This window comes from Eucyclogobius newberryi, unplaced genomic scaffold, assembly GCF_026437365.1.
Source record: "Eucyclogobius newberryi isolate DKJ021-1_F unplaced genomic scaffold, fEucNew1.0.hap1 SCAF_3, whole genome shotgun sequence".
Taxonomy (NCBI): Eukaryota; Metazoa; Chordata; class Actinopteri; order Gobiiformes; family Gobiidae; genus Eucyclogobius; species Eucyclogobius newberryi.
In genome coordinates, this window is record NW_027315945.1 from 31,749,676 (window position 1) to 31,775,448 (window position 25,773).

General features: G+C 41.8%; 2 protein-coding genes across 7 annotated transcripts; one reads left to right on the plus strand and one right to left on the minus strand.

Annotated features, from left to right (window-relative positions):
- The first annotated feature begins 774 nt into the window (after positions 1-774).
- epn1a (epsin 1a) lies at positions 775-18,030 on the plus strand. Of its 4 annotated transcripts, none has more exons than XM_072460319.1 (13): positions 775-868; positions 6,117-6,314; positions 7,508-7,609; positions 8,886-9,044; positions 10,219-10,347; positions 11,823-11,943; positions 12,622-12,779; positions 14,171-14,242; positions 14,786-14,869; positions 14,938-15,235; positions 15,641-15,805; positions 16,006-16,248; positions 16,370-18,030. In XM_072460319.1, exons 3-13 carry the CDS (start codon positions 7,541-7,543, stop codon positions 16,822-16,824), a joined length of 1,953 nt encoding a protein of 650 aa, XP_072316420.1. In that variant the 5' UTR covers positions 775-868; positions 6,117-6,314; positions 7,508-7,540; the 3' UTR covers positions 16,825-18,030. The 4 variants fall into 4 exon arrangements, with proteins under 4 accessions (XP_072316420.1, XP_072316419.1, XP_072316422.1 ...); XM_072460318.1 differs by having other exon boundaries at positions 801-913; XM_072460321.1 differs by lacking the exon at positions 15,641-15,805 and having other exon boundaries at positions 801-913.
- Positions 17,880-25,631, minus strand: foxj2 (forkhead box J2). 3 transcript variants are annotated; one of them, XM_072460322.1, is made up of 10 exons: positions 25,365-25,631; positions 24,679-25,034; positions 23,623-23,697; positions 23,477-23,557; positions 23,229-23,375; positions 21,859-22,264; positions 19,010-19,141; positions 18,823-18,936; positions 18,383-18,694; positions 17,880-18,309 (listed from the first exon to the last, which is right to left on the minus strand). In XM_072460322.1, exons 2-10 carry the CDS (start codon positions 25,009-25,011, stop codon positions 18,197-18,199), a joined length of 1,713 nt encoding a protein of 570 aa, XP_072316423.1. In that variant the 5' UTR covers positions 25,012-25,034; positions 25,365-25,631; the 3' UTR covers positions 17,880-18,196. The 3 variants fall into 3 exon arrangements, with proteins under 3 accessions (XP_072316423.1, XP_072316425.1, XP_072316424.1); XM_072460324.1 differs by having other exon boundaries at positions 18,823-18,924; positions 19,013-19,141; positions 25,365-25,630; XM_072460323.1 differs by having other exon boundaries at positions 18,823-18,924; positions 25,365-25,630.
- Between the last annotated feature and the right edge of the window lie 142 nt (positions 25,632-25,773).

The window sequence follows — 25,773 nt, forward strand, 5'->3', positions numbered from 1 at the left end:
GCGTTTAACGTAACTTTGGCAGAGCCTGGTACTTTTAATAAGGCTTGAAACATTAGTCTTAGGTCTGTATCACAGAGCAATGTGATGTTATGATGGCACAATTACCAGAATTGGGTAGCGTTTACTCACTTAGATTTAAGTCACTTTTTGAAGAAATCTTACTTTTGGGAGTAGTTTTAAGACATCATACTTTTACTCTTACTTATTTGAAGTAGTGGTACTCTTATTTGAGTAATAGTGTCACTCTTCCCTCTGTGAGTAATTCTAAACGTGACAAATGCTTTATTTTAAGATGTTAACATTTGGATGTTACGTCCAAATGTTACGTTATTTAGTTACTCTTACTTGAGTAACTTCTTGGCTCACTACTTTGTACTTTTACCTCTGACAAGTAGTTAATCCTGCAGTAAAAAGGACTGTCTGGTGGGCCAATTCAGCCAATACATTCCAGGCAAAGCAATAACATCTCCATGGTGACAAGCAGGTGGCGGACCCTCCAACGTTAAAAAAATAAAGAAAAGAAAAGAAAACATAGTACACCTTGAACTTTAAATGTGTATGTAGTGCTTACATTATGAGAATAAATGTGTATATTGATGATTCACAAATAACACAGAGTCTTACCCGGTGTTCTCCTGGATGAATTGGCCCGTTTCGACAGGTTCACAGGTTCTTGTCCCTTAACGCATGTGGCCCCCGGAGCAAAACAAGTGCAGGGGCCACATACACAGGGGGCCGCACGCACAGGGGCCACTCACACTGGGGCCACGCGCAGGGCCCATACACAGGGGCGCGGGGGGTGCGGTCTTTCCTGTGCTGGGAACGGAAGCGGAAACTCGGCCATCTCCTCGGCACAAGCTACAAGAGGGTCAGTGACAACTTAATTTGGATATTAATAGTGATCCGTTTACCTGTAAGTTTGACACAATTGCTTGTTATTTTAGCGAATATATTTCACACCGTCACGAATCCGCGCCAGCCTTTTATACAGCGTGTTCCGTCGCGCAGCGCCCGTGGTATTTACGAAAGTGCAGCAGCGAGCTAATGCAATGCTAGCATGCTACTGAAGCTACAAGTTAGTGATTTAGATCTTATAAATGACCAAAAATCGTTATGTTTAAATGGATATCGATGCCGCTTTTGGGTTCAACAAATATGCCATCTCTTGCGATCGCTTAGTCACTTTTTTGTATTTTATTGGGAGTAATTTCGTCAATGCTAACTTAGCCAAACGTTTAGCCAGTGTTTAGCCTAGGTGTGGATAGTGGCTGCGAGAAGGACTAGCAGCAGCAGAGCAGTTGACAGCCAATTTCACAGGCTTCACATTATTTGTTATTTTTTACCTTTTTGTCTTATATTGTCAATTGGGGTTCGATAAGCTTTTAATTCCACATTTACTGCCCTCTGTGTGAGTGATTGATCCATGCATTGCGCTGTCGTTCACTGCTGTTGGTCAAGGCGTGTGTGTCATTTATGGCTTTAAAGGTGTGACTCGAGACAGATTTTCAACTGTTAAAGTCCATCTTATTTATTAACTGTTTAGTCCTGTTTTAGTTTATTTTTAATTTGAGTTCGATCTTGCACCGAGTCGAGTTTTAGTTTATTCCTAGTTTGTTCATACCATTGTTTTAATGTTTTTAACTTGCTGTCCTGTTCAGTGTGATTGAGTATTTTAAAAGAAACTAAAAAATGAAATGTATTTTTATTATTATTATTATTTTTTTTTTTTCCACTTTAAGAAACCAGGCACCAGGTTTAATCCTCCTTAAATGTTGTACTTGTTTTAATAATATTGATAGCACTTTTTATTTCTAGAAAAAACTTCTTTTGAAGCCCACAAGGTTAAGTTAAGGTTAAAGTAAACTTTATTGTCCTTATGCCACTGGGGCAATGCACGCTCGGGAACGTCTCAGATCTTCAGATATTTGTCTGCAGTCAGGATTACATTTTACCTGTGATGCATGTTTTGTGTTGATGGAGCAAACCTCCACAGACATGAGCAGAAACATGCAAACTCTGCACAAAAGGGCCCGGTCCTGCCTGGTCCAGTCCGGTCCTGCCTGGTCCAGTCCGGTCCTGCCTGGTCCAGTCCGGTCCTGCCTGGTCCAGTCCGGTCCTGCCTGGTCCAGTCCGGTCCAGCCCGGCTGTGAGGCGAGCGTGCCCGACACTCTGCCACCGAGCCTGTGTTTTACCGGGTTAAAGTTAGGATCTGGTCTTGAGCTTATTCCTAGTTTAGATTTAATGTTATTACTATTTTAGCCCTGATCTAGTCTTTTTTTGGTTGAGGGTTAGTTACCTGCCCGTCTATTACTAGCCCTCATCTATTGTGAATCTATTCAATTTCACACGCAGTGTTTTATAGGCCTGGGCAATATATCAACATTTAGATAATGTTGTGAATGTTGTTTTGAAGATATGCAAAATTTGAATGTCAACTTTTATTGTTTAGTTTAAAAATGTGACAAAAAGCTTATGATATACAATGTGTGTGTGTATATATATATATATATATATATATATATATATATATATATATATATAATAATTATTATTATTTTTTTTTTTAATGAAAAAGCTTTGTTGTGTCAAATTTCAAGTAAGGATACAAAGTGTTCTTTCTGCACTTTTGTTCAACTATGGTTTTGGGAATACTCACAAAAAATAGCGTTATTCAATTTGGTCATTATTGCCCACCCCTTTAAAACCACCTGGACTGCACATGGGTTATACAAAATAAAAAATCACACATTGTTACTAAATATTGTCCTTTACTATGACTGTACTACTGTAAAATACTGCTAAACGATTGAAAAACTATAACGCTTACGTTCTTCTTGTGCTTGTTGGTGGTGCAGTGGTTTAAGGTGCTGCACTTATGTGGTCATAACCACCTCTGCGTTTGTAGGCCTTGACCATTTGCCAAATGTCTCTACTCTCTCTCCCCATTTCACACTGTCCAATAAAGCCAAAAAAAAAAAAAAAAAATTTAACTTTTCTGCTTGTTTCCATGGAGATGGATACGTTTAAATCTATCCTGGGGAACATTCTAGTCAAAGCAATAACTTTTAATAATAATACATTTTATTTGTAATGCACTTTACATTCCAATGGAATCTCAAAGTTCTAAGTTCTTGTTTAGGTCTGATGTCCTGCTATTTTAGACTTGGCTCAGAACTGGTTTAGTCCTAATTTAGTTTAACATGTTTTAATATGACCCTGAACCTGCTTCAGTCCTGCTTCAGTCCCGCTCTAGTCCCGCTCTAGTCCCGCTCTAGTCCCGCTCTAGTCCCGCTCTAGTCCCGCTCTAGTCCCGCTCTAGTCCCGCTTCAGTCCTGCTCTAGTCCCGCTTCAGTCCTGCTTCAGTCCCGCTTCAGTCCCGCTTCAGTCCCGCTTCAGACCCGCTTCAGTCCTGCTCTAGTCCCGCTTCAGTCCCGCTTCAGTCCCGCTTCAGTCCCGCTTCAGTCCCGCTTCAGTCCCGCTTCAGACCCGCTTCAGTCCTGCTCTAGTCCCGCTTCAGTCCTGCTTCAGTCCCGCTTCAGTCCCGCTTCAGTCCCGCTTCAGTCCCGCTTCAGTCCTGCTTCAGTCCTGCTTCAGTCCCGCTTCAGTCCCGCTTCAGTCCTGCTTCAGTCCCGCTTCAGTCCTGCTTCAGTCCCGCTTCAGTCCTGCTTCAGTCCCGCTTCAGTCCCACTTCAGTCCCGCTTCAGTCCCGCTTCAGTCCCGCTTCAGACCTGCTTCAGTCCCGCTTCAGTCCCGCTTCAGTCCCGCTTCAGTCCCGCTTCAGTCCTGCTTCAGTCCCGCTTCAGTCCCGCTTCAGTCCCGCTTCAGTCCCGCTTCAGTCCCGCTTCAGTCCCGCTTCAGTCCTGCTTCAGTCCCGCTTCAGTCCCGCTTCAGTCCCGCTTCAGTCCCGCTTCAGACCCGCTTCAGTCCTGCTCTAGTCCCGCTTCAGTCCTGCTTCAGTCCCGCTTCAGTCCCGCTTCAGTCCCGCTTCAGTCCCGCTTCAGTCCCGCTTCAGTCCCGCTTCAGTCCTGCTTAGTTATGTCAAGATTATTAGTTTAATTGATAATCATGAATATACAGCTCACAATAAAATCATGTGAATCAAATTCTATTCATGACAACTTTAGAAGCAAAATAAAGTAAAAAAAATAGACGTTAATGTAAAGAACTTTATTGTCTGTTTTGGTTACATTTTCATTTATTTCATAAAGTTCAATGTCGTAAAGCCGGACACAAACTTGAGGAACAGTAACATATTGCACAACTGGAATGGGAAAAAAAGATTCCACAGTCTCGATGATCACGAATAATTGTCTTTATCTCAAAATAATCATAACACTAAAACTTTATAGCCTTTGAAACTTCATGGTGCTAATGTCTGTTTTGTTTCTCTGCCCTGTGTGTGGTTATGTCATCTGCTTGAACCGGGCGTAGTTACGGTTTTAATGATGCAAGACTGAACACAATATCGTTTTTATTTTTTGAAGTTTCTACATTTAGGGACTTTCACAACCGCGTAAACCATGTCACTGTAGTCAAGTCAAACCACTGAAAATGCACTGTTCTTATGAAGTTTGCATTCACGCCACATGTTTTCCTGTTCTTCTTTTGACACGGTGCAAGTGCCTAACTAACGCGTTGGCACCAGCCAAGCGTGAAATCTAGCTGCATTTGGCCCACTGGCGAAATGATTTGTTTATGCCAAAAAAACCTAGCTCTGCACTATATAAATCAAATCAAAATTGCTATTCGAGTTGGTGCAGTGGTCAGTTATTTAGGTCGTAGAATGTCCTCTGTAAACCTCAACATATCCTGTGTTTTAATTGGGGGGGAAAAACCCTAAACAAACCTGCCGACCCTTTAGTTTTGTAATTCCTGTAATTCTTGCATTATTCTTCTCTTCAATGTTCAATTAATGCTCCTGGAGTCATTTACAATGTTCACTCTGAACGGGATCCGTTCTTTTCAAACGTAAAATCGCAAATCTAAATCGCAATAGTTTTGATAAAATGGCAGTTCAAAGTGCGCTGGAAAATGTGTGTGAAACGTCTTTGAGCCCTCTTTGTCCGCGAGCGACTCATTTTTATTAATTATTAGTAAATGTTGGCCGAGTGCGTGGTCTCAATGTGCAAACGTGAGGACATAACTCATAAGCGGCAGGCACAGAGTTGAACAGACGTGTTCCTGTTCTCGCTGATGATTGGGAGATACAGGATGCATGTTGTGCCTCTTATCGTCGTGGCTGCGTGAACTTTGGCAGAGAGCTCATTGAGGGCTAAACTGACTTTGGCAATGATTGCCTGGTGCCCAGTTGTGCAACATGGTATTCTAACTCACCCACAACTTAAGCAACTAGCGGTCTAAAGTGATATATCTGCACTTTTGATGATTAGTTGTGAAATATCTTTCAAATTAAACCTTAACTACATGACTACAAGACACGTTTGAACTTATTTCTGTTGGATTGACATAATATTTTCTGAATATTGTTCTCGGGATACTCCCAAAGGCTGTAATTATTCAGGTAATATGAGTCCAATGTATAAAACCTGCCAATCCTAAATGAGCCAATTGTTTTCAGATACGTGTGGATTTTTGTCCAAATGATAACGATGATCAATGACTGGAATTGTTTTGTTTTTTTTTAAATTGTCGACTAGTTGATAAATCCTTGATAGCTCAATTTTCATTCAAATTGTACTGTCCTGATATACATTGATTTATACGATATAAAAACAAAAAAAGCCGAACAAGACCTGAGAACAACAGACAAACAAAAAGATCACTAATGGCACAGAACATGTTGAAAAGGAAAATTAAAGTTTTCACTATAGTTTAGTCACAGATTTCCCTATAGTTTAGTCTAAATAAACATGAATAATCATCAAATCCTGATGCTTTTTCTCATAATAATCGTAACTCTAAAATTTGACATCGTATCATACATTTTCCCATTCATCGTCTGTCAAAACAAAGTCATCTTCTCGTTCCCATTTATTTTTAATATTGTTTTGTAGTGAAACATAATTAAAATGCTCTTTAACCTGAATAGAACCATCACCGTCATCACTCGGTGCTCACACTTGTCAATAATCTTTCTTTTGATTCTGTCTCTGCAGTTTTCATTCTGTTGTGCCGGTGCTTTTGGGGACTCGATGTTGCCACAGGAGAAAGTCGGCAGCAGCAGCAGCAGCACCCTGAGCACCCTGAGCACCCTGAGCAGGCGGAGCAGGCCGTAAATGAGTGCCGCAAAAGGAAGAGAAACTGCGAGACACCGAGAGGGCACAACCTTCTTCTGCTCAGTCGTTGTGTAACAGGTGCACCAAAACTTCCTCTCACGACACCGGCCGACCACACAAAGCAGCCCATGTGTACAGTGCAATTATACCAAATACAATTAAAGTATCAACGGATGCAATTAGGGCTGCTCAAAAGTATAATTAAACGCAGTACCGGTAATTGAAAACGCAACAACACCAATGTCTTCCAGCTGGTAGAAATGTACTGTTTTTTTTAATTCAAATGTTGAAAAGGGTTTTAGTTTTGTCTCTCTCAATTGGTTTGAGTTTTGTCTCTCAAGTTTTATTTTGACATGGTATGACTAATATATTAAGGCTTGATTTTTTTTTTTTTAAATAGCGGAAATTATTTATTCAAATTTGTTTTACTACTAAAATTTCTAACTCGATTTTAAAACCAAGGGATGTATTCAATTCTCAATACTGATTTTGATATCCCAATAATAATTAAAAATACTCTTTTTGAGTTCAAGGTTTTAGACTCAAATCTTTCTAATAACCCTATTCACAAATCGTCACATTTTGTCCTGGTAACATGATTACATTTTTTTTTTTTTTTTTAATCGATTCTGGTTCAAATGAGTATTTAGTTTCAATACTAGTTTTAGTATTGATTAGTACCCAATTTTCCTTTGACAAACCTAATTAAAATCTCAATATCACAGCTTTGAACAGCCTTTTCACAACAATTTAAAATATTTTGCAGCCCTAATCGCAATTGCCAAATAGGAATAATTGTAATTAGATATTTTACCATAATTGTTAAACTAGAACAAAATAAAAAAAAAACACTTTTGAGTCCTCGTATTGCTCGTTTTCAATTTGATTTACATTTCTATTTTGTGTTATTAAAAACAATTGTCATTTGAGCCAAAAATATTAAAAAGGTCTGAATTCCATTGAATCTGGATTTAAATTTGGTTAATTACATCTCAGCCCAAAGTTAAATGCTTCTCATGACACTCAAAGTTTATTACTGATTACTAAGACAGAACTTGGTGCAGATAGTAAGAAAATGTGCGTGCCATTTATATAGATAAAAAATGAAATGGATAAAAATGTAGATTACAGGTGAAAACTGTGTAAAATACAAATGATGAAAAACAAACAAACTGTTGCTCGTTTGTTGATTTATTTATTTTTTGTTGCCACTTTTGTCTTTTATGAATGTGTGTTTTATTTGCACGATCTTTTCTGAATCTTTTGTTTAGATTGCAAAAGGATTCCTTGGTCAGACGGTTGCCATGTCGACCTCATCGCTACGGCGACAAGTAAAGAACATCGTCCACAACTATTCAGAGGCAGAAATCAAGGTCATGTTCCAACTTTTTTCTTTTTTTTCCCTTCCCCTTTACGTTGCATACGCGCTCACAGTATCACAACGTTCTAATGTTCTCGTCTGGTTTGAGCTGTTTTCATGTTCTCTTCTGGTTTGACTGACAGTTTAGTTCTAGTTCAGATGTAATCACACAGTTTAGTCCTGATGCAGACTTTGTTCGGTCTTGTTCTTGTCCTGGTCCCAGTTTTATTCTGTTCGTTCAAGTGTCTCTCTTGTATTTGTCTCATAGATTAGACTAAATGAGGACTAATTGTCCACAGCAACTAGAACAGCTTTGTTCTGGTTTAGTAATGCTTTGGTCCACTCCTGTTCAGGTCCTGTTTTAGCCCTGGTTTTGGTCCTGTTTTGGTCCTGTTCTAGCCCTGGTTTTTGCTCTGGTTTTAGCCCTAGTTTTAGTCCTGTTTTTGTCCCGTTTTAGTCCCGTCTCAGTTCTGTTGTGGTCTTGTTTTAGTCCCGTTTTAGTCCAGTTTTAGTCCCATTTTAGTCCCATTTTAGTCCCATTTTAGTCCTTGTTTTAGTTCTGGTTTTAATCCTGGTTTATCATTCCTGGTTTAGTTTTGTTTAGTCTTTCTTAAGTCCTGGTTTAGTCCTTCTTTACTCAGGGTTCAAAGTCCTTTACAAGTAGAATCCTTGATAATCTAATTGTTCTTATCAGACTTTCCCTCTGCCATAAGATAAAAATATATTATCCATGTATGTTGCGTCTCCCTGTTGTAAGACTATTAGATTTGTTTGGAAAAATGGAACAGCGTGGACAAACACATTTGAATTATTCCGCAGACATTTATTTTATATTTGTTTTAATTCAAATCACTTTACATAATGTTAGATGTAAAGTGAAAAGCAGAGCAAAAAGGTCCAGACATATCTAAATAATCAATAAATTCTGGGAAAAAAATTAACAAAACGTGCATATTTTTTACCCTATTTGACTTGCCATTTTTGCAACTTTTATTATTATTTTATATTATATTGCAATGTCTGAGCTAATATGTCCAAGTCCAAACCATATTTTATTGTATTTGACCCAAACTGCACTGAAGTTCATGCAAAAACAAACGTATTTATACAGAAAAGTACTATGAAAGGATGCATTTATATGTGAAAAGGCAGATTAAACTCGCATTAAACTCCCAAATCCTCACCTGAGTCACTTTTCCTTTCCGCTGTTGTTCCACATCCTCGTAATCTTAATAGAACGAGTCCAAAGTGATGTAAAAGTGACCGGTCTCTCTCGTGCCGCCGCGCAGGTTCGAGAGGCCACGTCCAACGACCCATGGGGCCCGAGCAGCTCTCTGATGTCGGAGATTGCGGACCTGACGTACAACGTAGTGGCCTTCTCTGAGATCATGAGTATGGTGTGGAAGCGGCTCAATGACCACGGCAAGAACTGGAGACACGTGTACAAGGTGAGCCAGGATTTGACCACAGCAATTAGAGAAATAACAAGCTATTGCGATAACAAACTGGCTGTAGTGGCAAAATCTCTCAAAACTATTCAGTATCTCTGTAATCTGTAACATAAACTGCTCTCGAAAGACCACAACTGCACAAGAGATCATGCAAAAACAACAATGTAGACAGAAAAGTACTAGGAAACTGTGTATTTATTAAGATAGATTAAACTCATGATTCGCTCACAAATCTTCAGCTGGCTTGAAGAAAAATACACTGACGTTGCCAAAACATTTTAATATTTTAACTCTAACCCAAAAGCTGCAAATGTTATTATAAATGTATCTACAAAATACCCAATTTAAAAATAACTGGTGATCCATAATGTTTAATTGTGTCGTCTTGTGTCCAAAGTTTTCTTATTGTTTACACATCATATTCTTTGGAGATGATTTAAACACATAATTAAGTTACGTAAATTGACACTTGTTGGGATAAAAAAACATTTTGTCTACATTGTCTACATTAAAACTAAGCATTGCATGTGACTTGGTAATTGTTTGAAGCTAAATTGATTAAAATTGGAACACTATCTTATTATATATAGTTATATCACCGGTGATTCTGTATCAAGCCTTTAATTGGATGTAAAAAGACAATGTTACAGATTGGTGCTGGGCGTGACTCACTAGTTTTCTGTTCTATCCATCTGAGTGACAGGTGGATTTAACCAATGGCAGTCAAGTGTGAACATGACTGATAAAAGCTGGCTCCTATCGCCCCATTGCAGGTCGATGTTTGCCCAGAATGCCTCATAATTTCAGCATTTATTCATACAAAACTGTTCCGTCGTCACTTGCAGGATAAATAACAGCTGCGTAAAACAATTTGATCCATTTCGTAATGAGTTGACTGTATTTTGAGGGGAGAAAAATACATGTTCTGTCCACACATTGTCTTTGCTCGTGGTCGTTTGATGGTTTTCTTCTGTTTTGAGAAGAAATGTTCAAATCTAGACTCAAAACTGTTCCGTTTAGCTGTGCATGTGACTGAAATAATTGTATCTACGCTCGTCTCTTTTAAAGTAAATGTTGTTTCGTTTTGATTTGTGATTTGAATGCATCGTGTCCCGTTTTACCCCGTGTACGCATCGTGCTCTACAAACAAACCCTGCCCTGCCTCATCCAGGCGATGACGCTCATGGAGTACCTCATCAAGACGGGTTCAGAACGCGTCGCGCAGCAGTGTCGAGAAAACATCTACGCCGTGCAGACGCTCAAAGACTTCCAGTACATCGACAGGGACGGCAAGGACCAGGTAACCAACCCAGAGCAGCGTCTGTAAAGAAGAGAAAATGCCCTCTGCTTTGGGACGAAAACACTCCGAGTAAATACATTTTTGAGAGATTTAAGCTTTTTCAGAGTTGATTTTTAAGATTTCATGTAGATTAAAGGCGCTGTACCTGATTTGTACCGTCTTAAAAGAGTGAAAAACAAAAACTAGTTCATTTTAAACAGTTTGCAGTGGTCTATATTTACCACTCACTTTCCTAACTGCTCCTAATAATCCACCGCGATGAGTTTACAAGCGATTTCCACAACTTTCAGAGCAGAGTTAACCGTCACAGAAAAGCCAGCGACGACTAGCGCGCTAACGGCGTACTTCAGCGCTTGCAGGGAGTGAAACGCTCTTTAATTAGATCCACAGAGCTGCTTTTACAATACCTCTGAACTGGATGTTCACGTTCTGCGATACGATTGGACGGGAGCTGAAAATGAACAGATTCGACCAAACAAATGCATTTATAATCACTTAAACATGACAATAAAATATCTCTAACCACTTAGCGATCATACACATACTTACTGAAATTTAATAATTGCTTTTTTTTGTCGCACAGAGTTTGTCGGTTCAGGTTTGCTTTCTATTGTTTCTAATTTGCTCATTATAAATAAAACGGTTTGGAATACAAATTAATAAACTACATAAAGATGTGTCGGCGTGATTATTGATCTCTAAGTATAACTTAAGTGTATTATTTGTAGAGATGACATTGTTGATGTGTTGAATGATGGATATATTAATATTAAAGGACAAATATTGAGCCAAAGCACATATATGTTACTATTAACCCAGAAGCTTAAGTTCTTCTAACCTTTGTCAGTATATTTAGCATTTTCAGCTCTGCGTCGTTTGTCTTTGTGCTCAAATACTGACCAAGAATCACTAAAACGCTACAGAATAATGAGAAACAATACACACCTAAGTGTGCACATTTTCACATTAAAAACTGATTATATTGTGGATGTTTTGTGCCCACCCGAGCCGAGATATCTTATTTGCTGTCTCATTTTGACACTAAGAGCCGCTTTTACCGCGTATCTGTGCAGGGCTAAACAGATTTAACTTTATGACGTGAAAACGTAGAAGGAAAAGCCGATACAGCTCTTTTAACTTGGAGCGACGTGCGCGCCGCAAAGGTCACGTCACTCGAATGTAATTTCAATATACAAAATGCCAGCAGAGGGTAAACAAATTCTGGCACGCCGCAGAGAAGGAGCGAAGCAAAAACTATGGTTGTAGCTGTAAACCTGTAGAGTAAAAGGTAAATTGAGCACTAAAATGTGTCTGATAAACATGTAAACACTTTTAAAAAAACGGGGAGGAGCTTCGTGTACGTTTCTGACAAGGGAGCAACATAATGTATAGTTAAAAAGACATTGTAGGTACTTTGACTAGTGTGTTGTGTAACTCCAGGCACATAAACTTGCATTGTTTCTTTTTTCCCTCAGGGGGTTAATGTGAGAGAAAAGGCCAAGCAGCTAGTGACACTTTTGAAAGATGAAGAGCGACTACGAGAAGAGCGAATCCACGCCCTCAAAACCAAAGAAAAGATGGCACAGACCTCGAGTGGTACGGACACAAAAGAATCCAGTGTATTTCATTAACACTTTGTAATAGACATGTTCCGGTATTTTATGGGGAAAAGGAGGAAACTCATGACCTGCTAAATATTACGCTAATAAAAAAGAAAAATCTAGTGATCTAGCAAAATGAAGGTTATTCCAAAACGTATCGTGATATCGTATCGTCAGAACTCTCAATAAAATGATCAATCATGTTTTGTTGCAACAGCTAAAGAAACGGAGCGAACTACATAGACCATGATCCTTGTTCCATGTTTTTATTTGTATCTTATTTGTTGGACTATGACAAAGACGTTCAAAGTCTTGTCAAGGCATTTTAAAAGGATAAAGTTGTGTTTGCCTCCTAAAAGAATCGCAGTAGTTATTGTACCGTGACATTTTCATACAGTCACATCCCTAGTGGTCTGTGTAATCCATCATTTTCAATCTGCAGAACTGTTCTAATGACTTTATCCTGCTGTTCTAGTCCACTCAGAGCAGACTGGGAAAGACCAGTTCTGTAGATTGAAAATGACTTTTGGATGGAAGTCTTGATTGACAAATCGTGTCCAGATGTTTTACCTTTGAAACCTTTTGTACGACGTATCATCCCTAGTAGAATCTTCACCTCTGCCTCCATCTTCAAACCGACTTGTTCTTGGTTAACTCGCTCTTTGTGCTCCAGCCTCCTCGGCTCCGACGGCGCCCGGCGTAGGGGGAAGTCTTTCGATGGGGTCTCAATCTGGAGGGGCGGATCCCGAGCAGGCATGGCCCCAAAGCTCTGGAGAAGAGGATCTACAGCTGCAGCTGGCTTTGGCCATGAGTAAAGAAGAAGCAGAGCAGGTATTGCAACAAAGACCAATGAAAAAAAGTGGCGTCTGAGTCTAAACTGCTCACGTATTGCAGGGCTGGGTTAGATGGAAAAGATGTATTCACTATTTAGTTCCCTTTATTGATCAGTCGCGATTTTATGTGCTTTTAAATCATAAGTTCATGAACAACAAGATGTACTTTAAATCAGTGCCATTTAACACAAGAAAGTGGTCTCATTCATTCAACTCCGAAATCTGCTCCAAACTGGGCCTTTCAAGATAACACACTTTGAAGGGCGATATATTTAAATGAGATATGGCAAAAACAATAAAACTAAGACACAAAACACTAAAGCAGGAGAATCCTTTTCTAAACAACCATGAACATGACATTAAAACATGAGCTGCCTTATACAATAAACAGAATGAAACACTAAAGTAGTCGGTCAGTGTCATTATTGAGTCATAAATATGTTAAATATTCAACCAGCTGCAGCTCAAATGTGAATGTGATACAAAAAATATGAACAAATTCCCCACCAGCGCATAGAAAATGTACATGCAATAAATATTGAGCCCTTTTCTAATCAAATTTGATGAATTGCACAGCCCTAATTGTGCTTTTTTTCTGCTATATAGTTATAATCTATGACACATCAAGCTTTATTTGTATATTCCAGACGTTTTAAATCTGAAATGACCTTGAGTTCCTGCTCCGTAATGAAACGTCACCATTAACGCCATCACAACAAGGCCGACAGAGCGTCCAGAAGGATTGATTTTGTCTTCTAACTTTAGCGGGCGCACGTTCCCCCTGGTGGCCGTTACACGCATGTGCCGTTACAGTATTATGGTTATTAAAGTGTGTTCTACCAAAGAGTTTCATAACATTGGCAAACAAGGAATTCAATAGGATAAGTGCAAAGGAATATGTTAATGGCCTCCTTTAATGTTAACGACATATTAAACCCAAGAAAACGGTCAAAGGTGCGAACAACGACATTATGTATTTACAAGAAATCCCACTAAAGTGCCTGATCCTCCGCCAGAAACGTTACAGGTCAGGTCTGCGGAGAAACGAGCCACTTCACAGCAAGCGTACGTGTTTTTCATGGTTTTGTTTGCGCCATAAAACGCCAGTAATGAAGTAATTGCGTTTATTTAAGTGAATTTGCCGGCCGAATTCCCACACGGCGGGGCTTTAAATTATACGTATTAATATCCATTCCACTTTTAGACCGTCCGCAGATGTAATCACTGCGATATCTGAGAACGACGTAAGTGAAAGGCAGCGGGCGCGTATCGGGGGCCCTTGAAAACGGGGGCTGTCGGAACAATGGCGTCTCGAATAGTAAATCTCCGACACAGTGGATTTTGCACATGTCTCCTTTAACGTTATTGAACCCCCTGAACTCCCCTCAGACGGGCGCGGACCCCCTGGAGGACGCGGAGCTCCGATACGCAATGACCCTCAGCCAAGAGATTCACCAACAGGTCAGGGGCGGACGGCGTGCCCAAAGACCGGCCCCGGCTCTTCGATTCCCACTCTGAAACTGTCGATCAAGATGCCCGTATTTGTCATGTCTTTTCATCGAGATCAAATTTACTGTCGAGATACAGAATGTGAATCCTGGAAACCCCCAAAAAATCTCTTATTGATCAATCGCACACAAGTTCAAAGGCTGCATGACAAATATTTACTGTGACGCGTAATGGCCTTTTACCCTCTTAAACGTGGCATGTTGTGAGTCAAACTGAATCATTCCTTGTCTTTTTCTTCTCCGTTTGTGTGATCAATTCAGTTTGATTCCAGTATTTTGCCAAGCACTATTTTGTAGTTTGAATCTAACTCTGTGTTTTGTATTTTCATCCGTTTTATTGATTATCAGGTTGTTTTGACCAAACTGAGATAAAAGTTGACCGTTTTCCTTGGTCACTGATCATTAGACGTGTTCAGTTCACTTTCTGCTGATTGTGATTCTTTCAGTGCGTTTGTTGTCTGGGCGTTGTGTTGAGCGTGTGTGTGTGTGTTTGCAGGAGGAGCGTCTGCGCAGAGGAGATGATCTCAGACTGCAGATGGCTTTAGAGGAAAGTAGGAGGGAAAAGCCCAAGAGTGAAGAGGTGTGCGACACAAGACACCCTCACGTCCGAGAGCTCCTGTCTTTACATAACCTGGTCTGTATGTGCAGAATGCGTTGATGGAGCTGAGCGCTGTGGACCCCTGGGGAGCCACTCCAGCTGGCGCTGCTGCTGCTGCTGCTGCCCCTGTCAACTCTGTGGGACCGTCCCCTCCACCTTCTCTGTGCCCCCCGGCCGCGCCCAACCCCTGGGGTGCAGCTGCCCCAGACCCCTGGGGCGTGGCCTCTCCCACCTCCCCCATAAACACAGACCCGTGGGGCGGAGGACCACCCTCTGTAGCGCCTCCTCCTGACCCCTGGGGAGAGGCGTCCAACAGAGTGAACAATATGGACCCCTGGGGTGGTTCAGGTAAGACTGGTCACAGCGTTAGAGGAGAAGTCTGTCCTGCTGCGAACGAGGGTCTTCAAATCATCTTCACTGTAGTTTCATTTTCACTGCTTGTATGATTTACTTCTGTTCGTTCATTCACAAACGTTCAGTTTGTGATGACAAATCCAAGCATGCTGAACCCAACATTTTACCCTCTCATTTCTGCCCAGGACTGACTCTGGCTGCGGCTCAAGCAGAGCTTTCTTTTTTGATGAAAACTTGTGTCTTTTGCCTCTCGAGGTTTTCACTATATTAACTCTGACTTCAGAGGTAAAAGAGGCAGCTCTGTTGAGCCCGGCCGAGCGTCCGGTCACTCCTTATATTCATTGTACCTGTAAAGTGTTGTTAACCCTCCCCTGCGTCTCCTCCTGCCCTTCCCTGTAGCTGTGACATCCCCCAGTGCTGACCCATGGGGCCCCTCGGTGCCACCCAGCACCTCCTCCTCCGGGGGGCCTGTAGACCCCTGGGCAAGAGACGGGCCTGTCCCTGCCTCTGACACTGTCAACTCTGACCTCTGGAGTAGCACTGCCCTACACACTAATAGCACAGGTACATACACACGCTCCTTGGCTCCTCATCAGCTGCTCCTCTGCCCAGGGTCTAGACTCGGTCATGAAGAGCACAGATATTCAACATTAAAATGTTTGTAGTTCATTAGTAATCATTTCCATTTAACCTTGTGTTCGTAAGCAGTTTGTTCTACTATAGAAACATATGTGAAGTATATTTAATGGCTGCATATCCTTCAGGTGACCTAGAGCGGCGAGGCTCTCCAGCCACTGCCTGTGACACCACAGGTTCACCAGTGCCATTTGATCTCTCGTCTCTGGGATCTTCACTTCCTGTTCGAAAAACTCCGGAGTCCTTTTTGGGGCCCAACGCTGCTCTGGTGGATCTAGATTCACTTCTGTCGTCTAAACCCAAACTGAAACAGCCGCCGCCTCCTTCCATCTCCTCCTCTTCAGCGCACAACCCCTTCCTCCAGAACACAGGTGTTTCTCAGCCCAGTATTTGTCAAATCTGTGAAATGACTTCAGAACGGATAAATATTTATTTAAAAAAAAAGCTTTTATGGTTAAGTAAAGCTTAATCTAGCCTCTTCTGCATCTCCAGGCTCGTCTCCTGTTCCTGGCATGGCCGTCACGCCGGGCAGTACCATCTCCAGTCGAGGAGTGTCTCCAACACCTGCCTCCTCGAACCCTTTTGGCGTGGCCCCGTCGATGACCTCCATCTCCCCACAGCCCTCCACCCTGGGCCTGAGCGCTCTCCGCACCAGCCCTGTGCCTCCAAACCCCATGCTGGGCCTGGTGCAGCCGGGCCTGGGCATGGGGCCCATGGGCATGGGCGCGGGTGGCATGGGGCTGGGCATGGGCACGGGCACGGCGAGCCCCCTGGGGATGCCTTACAGTGGCCTGTCGCCCATGGCGCCCCCGGGCTCGAGTCTGCTCTGCCCTGGAGCCTCACCGCAGCTGATTTTGGCCGGGGCCACAGGGGGAGGAGTCATGGGGGGAGGCGGGTCAGTCGGGGGAGGAGCCACTGGAGCCAGCACCAATCCTTTTCTTCTTTGAGGATGTGTCAGCACTTTGACCTGAACCTCTTCTGTCACACCTGCTGCCCCCTAGTGTCCACAATGTGTCCAAAAAGTTTCATCTTTAAGTTTCAATTCAAACATTTTGTCATTTCATATTTCTTTAAAAGCATTTCATTTCAACACAAATTTATTTTGTTCCTTTCATTTCACATTTCACTATTTGTTTTTTTTCCCCACTGACAATTAATATTTATTTAGTTTTAATTCATTTCTGTATAATTACTTTTTCCAGTCCAGTACATGAAGGAAAGCCTGTAAGAGAAGGATCTCAGCGGATTGTATCGTGTTATTTGTGCACTTAGCAACAGAGGAAGAGGACATAGCCACTAACAAACTGAACAGAAACTGTTGCACTTACTCTTCCTCTGGAGAAAGACGAGCACTGAACCAAGTGCAGACGGACAGATATAAATGGACTGAACACATTATAGACATGGTCATATGGTTTCATTAAATCCACTTTTAATTTAATGTTAAATGTAATTTATTCTATTTTGGGAACAAATGAACAAGAAAAATCTAACTGATGCCATTCAAATCAAACCATTTTTGTCCTGATTATTGTACAAAACTAAAGAAAGCCCTGAAATCTGTGGTTCGAAGAGAAAATGAGGATTCTTGTTGAATGTGTGAATTGAATGAATGAAAAAATGAATGTTCATTTGTTAGTGTGCGAGTATGCTCTGTGCAAAGGCCTGTTTCTGTGTATATGTATCGATATCTGTCTTCATTTGTGTCTGATTTCAGCCGTGGAGAGGAGCAAACATTACTTTAAAAGTCACTTGTATTGAAATGAGATTTATTATAAGGGTCACACATTTCTGCCAATTGCACAGGCCCTTTTGGTTAATCACAGCATTGGTTTAGTCTGGTTTGGGCCCTTGTTTGGGCCCCGGCTCCAGGAGACTCGGTCCTTGTTTCATCTCCTCCTGTAACAGGAAGAGCAAACGAAGCTCCAGATTATTCAGTGAATGAAAGAAACAGGAACTTAACATGCTTCATGCTGTTCTTTTAATTTAGACAAATTTGTTATTTTATAAACATGAAAATATCTTTTATTAAGTAAGGTTGAATTTTGTGTGGTGTTGACTGTGAACATTCACATTTAAAACGTAAAATGAAAAAAAAAAAAACTAAAGAAATTTATGAAATAAAAAACACAAGACATGTTTGACTGGTTTAATGCTTCTGTATTTTGTAATTTATTGTTAGTGTACATTGCCACAACCCTTCATGTCAACATCAAATTCCCTAAGCAAATAAGTAACTTTAAAAACAATATAAAGTGTAGCTGCAGCAGGAGCTCAGAAGCTGAAGAGAACAGCAGCTCCAGTCACAGGCCGCGAGGGTCAAAGAATCAACGAGTCCCAGTCAAAGTCGTCCTGGATTTCCTCACTGTTGCTATGGAGACTCTTTAGAGGCGGGCGCGGCCTTGGGCCGACTGGCTGAGGCTGGATTACAGCTGAAATGCAAAGCAAAAACATGTCTTCAGCAGAAGTCAAGACTTAAATGGATGAGAGAACACATGAACATACAGTTGGTGTTTGCAGGGGCAGTGAACTGTGGTCTCGGAGGCGGCAGAGGCTTCCTGGGCATCTGACCTCCGTTTGGAGCCAGAGAGAAGGGCAGAGGAGCCGGGTGCGTGAGGCTGGCCAGGGTCGGATGTGTAGGAAACGCTGGGACTTGGAAAGGGGCGTTTGAACCGAGGGCCAAAGGAAAGTTACTTCCACTGCTGATCATTCCTTTTTGAGTGAAGAAGCGGTTTAAAGAGTCACAAAGAGACGTGAAAAGAGCAGGGTCAACCGCCCAATCAGAAAGCTCCGCCTGCCGCATACTCTCCAGCAAGTCTAGAAACACAAAATACACTTTTACTAATATGTTTTCTTTTGACATAATATAGAAAAGCACAATATGTACACCAAACATATTTCCAGTAAAACCAGTCTAATGCTGTAAGAATGTGTGTTGGACAAACCTGGATGACCAGTGAGGTCTATGTTGGCCCAGTCCAGACTGCTGGCAATGCGGAAACTCTCCTTTAGAGAGTCTGTGTTACTGAACCAGTCGGCTGGCACGGCTGGCACTGCTGCTGAAACAAACAGCACAGGGAAACTTAACCAAACCTAATGTGCAGCAGTCTGTACAAAAGGAGCTGAACCTACTACATTGTGCAGTTTGGGCGTGGCCATGAGCTCCTGCGGGCGCGGGCTGCACTGACGTGGGGTGAGGAGACAGCGGCAGCAGAGTCGGAGTGTGGAGTTGAGTCGTGTCGTTGCTCAGGGGAACAAAATCTGCTGCAGAAAATAAAGAAAGGTCAATAATAAAGGAGGACAGATCATATTTTTACAGCCCGAATGTTCTTCATTATGCCTGTAAAGTGAATTATATTTATTTATAATGCACAATGAAAGCTAGAAACAATTTAGTACTTATTCATAAAACTCAATTATAAAATTAAGTTTTGAGTGTAATTTTAAAATAGTAAAGAGAGGGATCACTTCTTTTTTAAATAGATGTGATTATTATTCATGTACAGAGATGGGTAGTAGTAGTTTAAGTTACTTGTACTGTAATAATCGTACTTAAGCAGTAAAGGGTCCAAATAATCACAAGGGGAAAAAGTCTTTGGACAAAACTATTGAGTAAATGTAATTGGACGACATTAAATAAAGCAGATTCTGGTATTTCCAAAGAATCAAGACAAAAACTGCAAAGACAAATCACATCTGAGGGAAAGGTTTAAAAAGCGTCAAATATTTGATTATTTAATTTGGATAACTTCTGTCACTCACAGTGTGAAGAGTAACCAAATATTACTATTTACTTTAAGTAGAACTCCGAAAAGAACAATTTCTTCAAACAGTTATTGGTACTATAGCTATTGTATACTACTACCCACCAGTTTATGTCACATTATGATTGTAAGAACTAATAAATCATAAGCAAAACTGAGTCATTTCAATTTCAATACACTGCAAAAAGAAACTGGATTTTTCTCTCGCTGATTATGTCACATTAACTTCACGTTATCGTTCATAAAGTTAGATTTCATAAAGCTGATGAATGTATAATTAGACAATAAGAATGAAGAGAGTTTGGTCACGATGTCAATGATAATTATGATACAATAATAACCCACAATAATCAGAAATGTTTAAAGGGACATATTAAATCAACTCTTAACCTTGTTCCAATGTTGTTTCCTCATCTTTAGTTTACTCAAAGTTGTATTTTGATCGATTCCCGTCATGTTTGAGTTCATGCCTGTACTTATTGTGATTAAATCTGATTCTGAGTGACACATTAAGTGTTATTAAATGTCTTGTATTCACTTTTAAAAATGACACTCCGCTGCTGTTACCGTGAAGTGTCACTATGAAGAGGGCTTATCAGTTCAATGGATCAATATTGTGGCTTACAATGAACTAAATGTAAATGAGGATCTACCTTTGTTATAGCTCAATACAAAGTACATACAAATACAAAGTACCAGAAAAAACACATTTCGACTGGTTGTCCAACACGTTTTGACTGTATTTATTTATTTCATCTGACTTGCTTCACTTCTGTATTTGATCATAATGTGGGAGGGAGTGGCTGGTCAGGTGCGTTCACCTTCTATAACCTCAGACTTTTACCCTTTAATTGCATTGGACTTTGCCACGAAAATATCTCAAAAGTAAATTCAAACTTTGAACCTGAAGATTTTCCTTCTCAAATTAACTTTCTACAGCAAAATAGAAACTGAAAGTAGTTTTTCTGTTGCTGCTGTGACAGTGCAGAGTTTAGCCGGCGAGCAGAGGTTACTTATACTGCGAGTACTTACACCCAGAGCACTTACACTCAGAGTACTTACACCCGGAGCACTTACACCCGGAGCACTTACACCCGGAGCACTTACACCCGGAGCACTTACACCCGGAGCACTTACACCCGGAGCACTTACACCCGGAGCACTTACACCCGGAGCACTTACACCCGGAGCACTTACACCCGGAGCACTTACACCCGGAGCACTTACACCCGGAGCACTTACACCCGGAGCACTTACACCCGGAGCACTTACACCCGGAGCACTTACACCCGGAGCACTTACACCCGGAGCACTTACACCCGGAGCACTTACACCCGGAGCACTTACACCCGGAGCACTTACACCCGGAGCACTTACACCCGGAGCACTTACACCCGGAGCACTTACACCCGGAGCACTTACACCCGGAGCACTTACACTCGGAGCACTTACACCCGGAGCACTTGCACCCGGAGTACTTACACCCGGAGTACTTGCACTCGGAGTACTTGCACTCGGAGCACTTGCACCCGGAGCACTTGCACCCGGAGTACTTACACTCAGAGTACTTACACTCAGAGCACTTACACTCAGAGCACTTACACTCAGAGTACTTACACTCAGAGTACTTACACTCAGAGCACTTACACTCAGAGCACTTACACTCAGAGCACTTACACTCAGAGCACTTACACTCAGAGCACTTACACTCAGAGTACTTACACTCAGAGTACTTACACTCAGAGTACTTACACTCAGAGCACTTACACTCAGAGCACTTACACTCAGAGTACTTACACTCAGAGCACTTACACTCAGAGCACTTACACTCAGAGTACTTACACTCAGAGTACTTACACTCAGAGTACTTACACTCAGAGTACTTACACTCAGAGCACTTACACTCAGAGTACTTACACTCAGAGTACTTACACTCAGAGCACTTACACTCAGAGCACTTACACTCAGAGCACTTACACTCAGAGTACTTACACTCAGAGCACTTACACTCAGAGTACTTACACTCAGAGTACTTACACTCAGAGCACTTACACTCAGAGCACTTACACTCAGAGCACTTACACTCAGAGCACTTACACTCAGAGTACTTACACTCAGAGCACTTACACTCAGAGTACTTACACTCAGAGCACTTACACTCAGAGTACTTACACTCAGAGTACTTACACTCAGAGTACTTACACTCAGAGTACTTACACTGCGAGCCGCCTCTGTCCCGCATGGTCTTGACCAGCGACTTGAAGGACGCGTACAGGTCCGGCAGGTTCAACTCGTCGAAGGTGAAACTCAGAGGAGCTTCGGCCGGGTTCAAGCCGCCGGCGGACGGACCCCCGGCGGCCGACGACACAGGCACGGGGGCGTGCGGGGCGGGGCCGGTCCCGGGGAAAGAGCGGTCGGGGAGCGAATGTTCGGGGAAAGGGACTGAGGAGAGAGTGTGAGCCGCCGTGCAGCTGGGAAGAGGCGACGCGGAGAAGTCCGGAGCGCTTTGACGAGGAGGAAGGAGAGTCATGGGAGGATGAGCTCGGGGGAGACTGGACACGGCGGAGGGCGAATGCGTGACGGCGGCGGTGGAGGCGGGGCCGCTCATGTACGGAGACGGTTGCTGAGAAACAAAAGCAATTTATTTTACAACGAGCATATGGCTTTTCTTAAACACTTCAACAACGATGACGAGATTAGATTTAGATTTTAAAGTTGCGCTTTGTCCCTTTTCTCGTGTTCATATTTTTGCCTTGAATGTTCCAGTTTGGCTGCAGCAATTAAATGATAAAACGTTCCAGGTTTTGCCGCTTTTAGAGTCAGTTTTATTCACTTTCCGGTCCTCGCTCGGTTCATTACTCGGTATCAGAACTGGGGGCAGCGCGATTTGGGAAACGTCTTCTAATTGCGATGTTTCTGTGAGTGTGATTCTGAACTGAAATATCTGAAATAAAATGAATTAAAAAAGAACCGCACGTATTGTTTCAGCACACGATCTACACTACAGTTTCAGCAAAGCAACAAGTATCATCTCCAGGGATTAGAAAAGTGGCATAAATACTTCATCAACAGGATTCCAAACATCAGCCGAAAACACTACATCAGCATTTCAAACATATAAATGCAGATCAACATGACTTTAAACATGTTTAAATCCATCATGAATTGTACTTATATCCATTGTATCGTTGATTTATTCACATTCATTTTGTGTGTTCTGGTGCTGAAGCCAATTATCCAATCAGAAAGCAGAAGGAGCTCCACATTTTGGGTTCCCAGATCCTTTGACTAAAACTTAACTAAAAATATATATACCATGCCTGTCGAAAAACACAGGAAAGAAAACATCACGCGCTGTAATATTTTCCTGTTTTGTAGCTTTGATTACAGCACACATTCACGCTTCGTTTAAACAAACTTCTGCCACGTCAAAACGATTTATTCTCATCCGGTGTTGCATTATTTTTCACACAGATCCTGTATTGATGAATGGGCAGTGTATCATTGTTTTAGCTGTGTTTTTAATCGTTCAGAGTGCCACGTTTCAGCTGCTGCCTTGTATAAAAGCATAAAAACTCCTTGCGTACCTTGCGTGGAGGAGGAGACAGAGAGTCCGCTCGTGGCGACTGCTGCTGAAGAGCGGTCAGTGGCACGTTGGGAAGATGGTGGTCCATGTACGACGTGGTTTGAAGGCAATTCGGGGACAGTCCGCGGTCTGATTGGTCATCTGCGGTCTGGAACAGGTCGGGAAAAGGGTCAAACAGTAAAAGGCGAGACTTTTTAATGAGGAAAGTAATAATAACGTGCAGTACGTGTGTGTAATAAGTGAACGTACTTGCTCCTCTTCCGCAGGATAAGCTCGTTTCGGAGCTCGGAGTGTGACTTCTGCAGGTCCATCCATGGTCCAGTAAGAGCCCTATCAAGAGCACAGTGTGTTACGTTTCATGTCACGTTACTTCTCTTTGTGGATCTTTCTCGTACCTTTCCAGGGTCGTTCTGTGGCCGAGGAACTTTCCTGAAGCATTTGTTAAGGGACAAGTTATGTCGGATGGAGTTCTATAAAAACAAAACAACAGTTAGGCCTCCGGAAAGTCTCCTGCTTCAAAGAGGTGGGATGATACGAGTTTACACTATTGTATTTTGGATTCAAATGCACTTGCACTAATTGACACAACAAAATTACTTTGTGTGCCTTGTTAGCATTTCCAGGATTAAGGTTTCAAAACATAGCCTTTTTATGATTTGTGTCTCTAATTATATCTGACATAAATCATCATTGATGTAGATACACATATACTCTTGTAGTTATTCAATCATTTTTACTCTTGCAAAGTGACTCACATTTAAACACTATTTTAAACTACGTTTTATTCAATAATACCACTGTGTTTGTCAGTCATGCATTCTTATTTTGAGTTGGTCTCTTCTCCACAGATCTGGATCTGATCTCATTTATAAACCGTGTTTTAAGTTTGTAATCTATAAAAAGACAACTAAACGTCGTATTGAGCGGTCCAGTCCAAAAATGTTGAACTTTGGGCTTTCAGAGATGAGGCAGAAGAAGATCTGTGCTCAGGGAGATGAGACGTGTTGGGAGGTTTTGTTAAAGTTTGTGTTTTGTTTGTACGTACACTTTCCTCATAAAGTTTTATGCAGATGATTCTATCATCTACTCCAACACTTCCTCTCTGCAATAAATAAGCTTCAGAACACTGTCCACCAGCTGCAGCCCTCTCTTTTTCGATTAGTCGACTCAAACGATCGTTCATCGACATTTTCTGAATACATTTCTACCAAGTAAAGGTTGAAATAAGGACTGAAGGCGTCTAGAGAGAGATTTGAACAAATAAAGTGTATTATTAATTAAAATCATAAAATATTTATTCCTTTTCGTTCAATAATGCTGTTACAAAAATGTATTTAATAGTCATAATTAAATTATATTCATGTTTACCTTTCCTTCTAAGAGTGATATAAATTTGAATAAACTTTCCCACCCCGGCCTCTTATCTGTTACAGCTCTGTGTGGACACTCACTTTCCACCCGCGTCCGGCTCGGCAGTAGTAGGGAAACGTGTCACTGATCCAGGTGTAGATGTCGTTCAGACTCAGCTTCTTCTCGGGGGCCGCCATGATCGCCATGGCAATGAGCGTGGCGTAGCTATGCGGAGGTTTCCCTTTGGAGTTCGAGTGAGACGGATCGGGCAAAGGAGGTATGAACTCTCTGCCCTCCCGCCCTCTGTCCCTCTTCTTCACCCCTTCAGCCCCGTCTCCTCCTCCTCCTCTCTCTTTCCCCGAGCGCAGGCTGCTGATGCCCAGCTGAGGAAGCCAGTCGATGCTGGTGAGACTTGAGTCCAATTCAGAAGACATTATCTTTGTGTTCAGCCAAGGATCTAAAGACCACAGAGAGGAGAGGTGAGCAATATGTTTAAAATAAAAAGGTGATATTTCTGCACATTTGTGATCCATTTTACAGGCATTTCACATTTGTCAGTATCTTCCAAAAAAAAAAAAGAGGCAAGCCTAATTCTCAAAAGGTGAACAGGAGGGAATTCCTTTAGTGAGCAACGTAGTGAAATGTAACCCACACTGTTCCTGTACTTTGAGCCCATAAAAATACTCATACCATCACCAGTAAGTATCAAATTCAATGCGGTTAAACAAATCGGGGGCAAAACTGAGCTGTCTTTTGTATTTTCAAGGCAGGGAAGTTCTTTGCTTACCTCTCAGTTGTTACTCGAGGCTAAAGGCCTGAAAAGAGTAAATATTTGATGATGTCATAAGTTGTGCACAGCAGCACACGGCCGCGTTTGGCTTTCTCGGCTGGATCTGTCCTTCGTGTCAAGACGTTCCATTCATGCTAAAGTTTTAAAAAATGTTTGAATAACTTAAAGAGAAAATAAACACAAAATCCTATCGGTCTGCTTCCTTTTTCTCTCCCTCCCTTCTTCCCCTCCCTTTCGGCCTGTATTACATCACACACTCCTCCCCTCAGTGACATCACCCGCTGCTCCCGCCCCACGGGGCTTCTCCAAGAACGGTGGAGCAACTGCTGGTTAGAAGTCTATGCAGTACTGACAGGGAGCTAAAGGGTCATTATTGTCCCTTGTCAAATCCTTACAGTCAAGCCAA

Excerpts from the sequence above, each read along its gene's own strand:
- epn1a (XM_072460319.1), top strand. The coding sequence starts at position 7,541 with ATGTCGACCTCATCGCTACGGCGACAAGTAAAGAACATCGTCCACAAC. Across the intron at positions 7,610-8,885 it reads ATTCAGAGGCAGAAATCAAG|GTTCGAGAGGCCACGTCCAA; the intron begins GTCATGTTCCAA and ends GCCGCCGCGCAG. Across the intron at positions 11,944-12,621 it reads GATGGCACAGACCTCGAGTG|CCTCCTCGGCTCCGACGGCG; the intron begins GTACGGACACAA and ends TTTGTGCTCCAG.
- foxj2 (XM_072460322.1), bottom strand. The coding sequence starts at position 25,011 with ATGTCTTCTGAATTGGACTCAAGTCTCACCAGCATCGACTGGCTTCCT. Across the intron at positions 23,698-24,678 it reads GAGCCGGACGCGGGTGGAAA|AACTCCATCCGACATAACTT; the intron begins GTGAGTGTCCAC and ends TTGTTTTTATAG. Across the intron at positions 23,558-23,622 it reads CACAGAACGACCCTGGAAAG|GGCTCTTACTGGACCATGGA; the intron begins GTACGAGAAAGA and ends TGCTCTTGATAG.